This window comes from Acyrthosiphon pisum, chromosome A1 (genome assembly GCF_005508785.2).
Source record: "Acyrthosiphon pisum isolate AL4f chromosome A1, pea_aphid_22Mar2018_4r6ur, whole genome shotgun sequence".
NCBI lineage: Eukaryota > Metazoa > Arthropoda > Insecta > Hemiptera > Aphididae > Acyrthosiphon > Acyrthosiphon pisum.
Genome location: NC_042494.1, coordinates 145,013,027 through 145,018,300, shown reverse-complemented (window position 1 = coordinate 145,018,300; position 5,274 = coordinate 145,013,027). Strand labels below are relative to the sequence as shown.

At 28.9% G+C, this 5,274-nt stretch overlaps 1 protein-coding gene across 1 annotated transcript in view; it reads left to right on the top strand.

The window, feature by feature from the left end:
* LOC100162107 overlaps window positions 1-5,274 on the top strand; it is a 23,043-nt gene that overhangs the window by 7,874 nt on the left and 9,895 nt on the right. The window contains exon 3 of the mRNA XM_001945971.5: window positions 242-350. Coding sequence (XP_001946006.2) covers window positions 242-350 — 109 coding nt within the window. The remainder of the gene's footprint in view (window positions 1-241; window positions 351-5,274) is intronic.

Genomic DNA, 5,274 nt, shown 5'->3' with positions numbered 1-5,274 from the left:
CAAAAAACATGTCTAAAATACTATGTTACGCGTGTGTTAGACGAAAACAGAAAATCACTGTATCGAATCCCCTTAACATTAACAGTTATAACATTTAATTAATAGCTCCTAAAACTAATAAACATCAACAATAATTACCTAATGTACCTCGTTTTCTGTAATGTATTATTTTTAATGAACGTTCACTTTTACGATAAATAATAAATATTATATTTAATAAAATGTTCATATTTTATTTCAGATTTGTGTTGTTCAAACGTCACTACGAAAAGTATCTGGACATATCGCGGAAATATGAAGAAGCTCGAAGCTTGGCATATTATTTGGAAGAAAAATACCATGAAATCAAGGTGAGTTTTTCTCTTTCCATATATGGCCATTGTTCAGGGAATTTTTTAGAATAATGTAGAACGAATATATTATATAGGTCGATATACTCGTACATATTGTTTTATTCGTTATTCCGTGGCTATTAGCACTTTCACTATTCCTGCAGTGTTCGGTTTGAGCGACAACACCCACAATAATTTAAAACCGCATTAGGAGGCCGAAGATGATTATAATATTCGTTTAAACTAAGCCTAAACATCGACTCTACAGAGTGGTGGGTCTCGATGACACTAATACAGTATTTAGGTCATCGGCTATAATTACGCGTATGATCAAAACAAGAGAAAGCATAGTACAACATAATAATATGATGTCTTCGAGTCGTTTCCAATATACTTAGGCGTTTCTACTAATTGTAGATATTAACACGAGCGCCGAAAAACTTTGATCGCTCGAATACTAATTACTGACGAAGCGGAGAAAAACTAATTTAACTTCCGCTTCGTAACATATGACTGCTGCTCTAGGCATCTCTTTTAGTTTTTGAAACAATTAAACTGTTTGATATTAAATAATTCAGGGATAAATACAAAAAAACGCTAATAAAAGTTAACAGCCTCATGGTTTATTAAAAAAAATGTATCATTACGCTCACATAATAATCGGCGAAGGCAAGTAGTAATAATTGTAATTGTTGTCCACTCGTTATGTAACTCTGCGAACGCGAAGTGAGAGTTGATAGTGTGGGTACCTATAGTACCTACTATATACCTCTACCGTTATTCATCAGGAAATCCTATCGATCAGTTGTTCGTACTTGGCCATAACATTATTATGTGTGTGTATGATTTTGCTGACCTATTCGCCCCAGACATTGTTATTATACAATAATACAATATCATTAAAAATAGATAAAAATAACTATTTTGGAATAAATAATAATAATATAACACATGAATCGCCTTGATGCATACGTTTCCAAGGTAAAAACAACGACTGAGTCTGCGGGTCTCGAGTTCTACCGTAAGGGAACTGCGAAATGGGCGTGAAAAGAAATAATATTATAACCAGTGACGCGTAATGCAGCGGTGAGGCTGTTTTCTATACGGTTGTAGTGTGTACACTGCCTTTAGGCCGTACACTAACACGATCGTTTTGCGTGAGATCGGCTTCTTATGTGACCCACATTTGACGTTGAAAGAGCAGACGGCTTTAGATTCGCGTATGCGAAATGGATACCGTATCGGGAAAAGATCGGTAGTGGTAGTTGCTAGAATGCGTTTCATATTATATGCTCGAATAAAAAAGTCAGCTAGAAGACTTCATTTTTATTTTCTGTGGCTTTTTGCGTAGCGCGAAGAAAGTATTAAATGTCATTCGCTGTGAACAATCTAATAAATACAATGCGACTTAAATTCAATTTCAAGTATAGTTGTCGAACATAATATTGAAAACCATGTTCTTAGAAGTTTGCTTCTTCAAGCCCACGTCGTGGCGATTTCTTTAAAAATATTTATGTTTAGTATAATATAATATTATATTCAGTATGTTATATTATACTGAATGTAACGAACAAAATCAATCTGTTTCCAAATTAATTTATTGTTTTATAAACTAAAATCATTAACTGCACGACTATAGCGGTACGAGTTCTACGAATACATTACTATGTTGGTATTCCATAACTATATTTTGTTTCATAATTTATTATTTCAAACTAAATTGACGATTAAAACGAATAAGGTATTTTCGTTACCGATGTAGTAGACTAGCCACGGTGACAGTGATATACGAGGAACTGCTATTATACAATTATTTTAATTTTAAACGTATTCCTATAAACGCCGTTCTAATAATTAAATTAACCAAATTAACCAATAGTATGTTTTCTCAAATAACGTCAAAAGTTGATTAAAATAAAAATAATAAAATACAATTTTAAAATGTTTATAATTAGGTGCCACCATAATATATTGTCGTATAATTTTAAATAGCTTATTAATATATAAATACAACGAATACAAGTATACAAAACTACACAATTAGTGTAGATTACACAAATATAAAAATAGATTGTAGATTGTTACCAACCAAAATATTATATATTAAGTTAAATAAATTATAGTGTTCGCAGTTTAAATATTGTCCCAACAAAATATGAATAAGAAAATCATAACTAGGTATATTATTACTTATTCTTTTAATTTTAAATAACACGGTAATAATGTAATATTGATCTTTTAACTTTTAAGTATTGAATATTGATGTGTTTGTTTAATGTATCCTATGTTTACTATAACTACTCGTATTTGGTCAGCGTCCATTGCTTTTAATTTTTGAATACTTTTTAATGAAATATTTACAAATATTCCCAATTCTCAAAGACTAAAATTACTTCCATTATGCCGGGTCCAAACAAGAAAACAAAACAAAACATAAACCATACTCCATTTGGATCCGTCATTATAATATACAAATTATATAATATAAGAGGTCCCATGGCTCTTATTCCTCTAAATGGGTATCGTATAAATAATATTTCCATAACATTAAAGTTTATGTTATGTGTTTGAAACAAAGTTCTAGCTCCACCCAAATGGTGGTTCGGAAAAACTAGTAACGTACACGTGCGGGAAGTCGGATTAAAGCAAAGTAATCATTTATCTACTAGTAACCGGGGTGGGTCGTTTCTGTTTTTAGTGCGTAGTTTCTTATATTACACCGAATGAAATATGTACATGTTCAATAAATGAATCGATTTTTATTTTGGGCGTCTGGATATAATGCTATAATATTTCGTGTGTTTGACAGTCTATCGGATTTATAAAACTTAATTAGTGTAAAAGAAACGTCAAAAAAAAAATTATGACTTTTAAAAGTTTAATATTATGCTTGTTTCCAAAAAAATGCTGATAACATAATTGTTGATTGATCACATCATATATATATAAATATACTGCCTTCCAATTTTGTATTTTAACAATTTATTACTGATTGATTCATTTTTGAATAGATTGGATTCAAAATACACGTAATATATACGTAACCTATTAGGCTATAACATACATATTATTATATTTCGTTTTAAAATAAGATTCAAACGTTCTCTAATATTATAAGTCTTATTAGTTTATTTTCATAATACATAATATTATATTCTTCTGGTTATTGAATATATTGCATTTAGTTATATTTTTGAATTAACTGAACTAAAAGCTGTCAAGGATTTTGAATGAAATAATTTACATACGTCCTAATGATTATAATAATGTGTCTAGTGGCCTACATTGAACAATTTAATTTATTTAATATAAAATTTGGTTAAAAATGTATCTATCATTATTTATAATACATGTTTATAATGTTGAAATATTATTATTACTCTTAAATAACCCAATAGTTATTTATTAATAATTATTCATAATCATTAAATCTTGGTATTGGTACCTAATATTTCAAAAAACGTTTAGCTTTCGCGTCTATGCAGGTGTATACTATATATCATATTATATGACATTGTATTTATAATTTTATTATGATATAGATACACGAAAAATGTTCTAGTAGTTTGCTCATAAAAATTGTGAAGTACACGAAGAGTAATTGTTTGAAGTAATTTATTTTAGTATTAAGCTCACGTCTCGCACGAAACGTAAGTTCAGTGTCCTAATATCTTTTTGGGGTGTAATTTATTGTGTAAACAAATTTTGTTCGACAATCGCTGTACTTCGTGTAATATTAAAATGTTTTATTTTAATTTTATGTATTAATATTTTTTTTACTACTTATTTATTACTTACTATTTATTTTTTTGCATACGAAATTTTAACCTGTAATTTTATATTTCTATTGGTATGGTCTTTTACAATTTGAATCCGGTGAAATTTTCATTCATATTAAAGATTTAAAAAATAAACAAAGTATGTATTTATGTTTTTTTACGTTACAACACAGATGCCTACAAAATAACTAAATTTCAAAATGTGTTTTAACTACTTTTGAGTGTAGCCGTGTTGGTAAAATATAATGGATTGCATATTCTTCGAACCGAAATCAATACGTTCTCAATCCGACACTATTCCAAATAAAGTAATAAATAATAATTATTAACCGTGATATCAGAGTCATTTCAAATTTTAATCAATTTATTTTGTGTCATGGCGAAACGTGCACGAACTCCTCTCCGTGGTCAACGGTAATAACTAATAAGTAATGACGTACATATTGATGTTTTTGCTGCATGATAAATCGTGTGTAGACAAAAATATCATATAGAGATATTTTAAAATGTATATGTTGTGTATGCACTTATGTTAAATTATTCAAATATTCGGTGTGCATCCGTAACGGGAAATCGTGTAGGTACTTCCGTTTTTCAAACGCCCATATGATAATCAGTATACAATATTATACGAACAATAGACAAGTGCAAGATGATTCGGTCTTTAAACAAAATGAAAGCATTTAAACATAAGATAAATATAAGATTTTTACCATAATGTTGTTTATAGTAAAGTAAGAACAAAGTACGGTACAGAGGTACAGTATATTACTGCATTATACTATAGTAATATAGGTTGTAATAGTAGTAATAGTTATGGTTATTTTGTCCAAATAATGGTATTGTATGGTTTCAAGCTTGGGAGTGTTTTTACGGATTTCTATTATGTTATTATTTATTATATTATCAGTTATATTATGTTGTTGTCAATTAAAGTGGCTGAAAAATAAAAATAACTACTTTTAAATATACTCAAGGACATTTTTAAATCGTTCTTCTCATTTTAGAAAAATTGCATACGTAATACGTAGGTATATAAAAATAATAGTGTATTTCGGCTGCGCACGCTAAGTAAATATCGTCTACGTATATAAATATAATATAATATGTACGTCATCCGTAATATCTATACAGGGTGATTCTTTTATCAAACAACACTCATT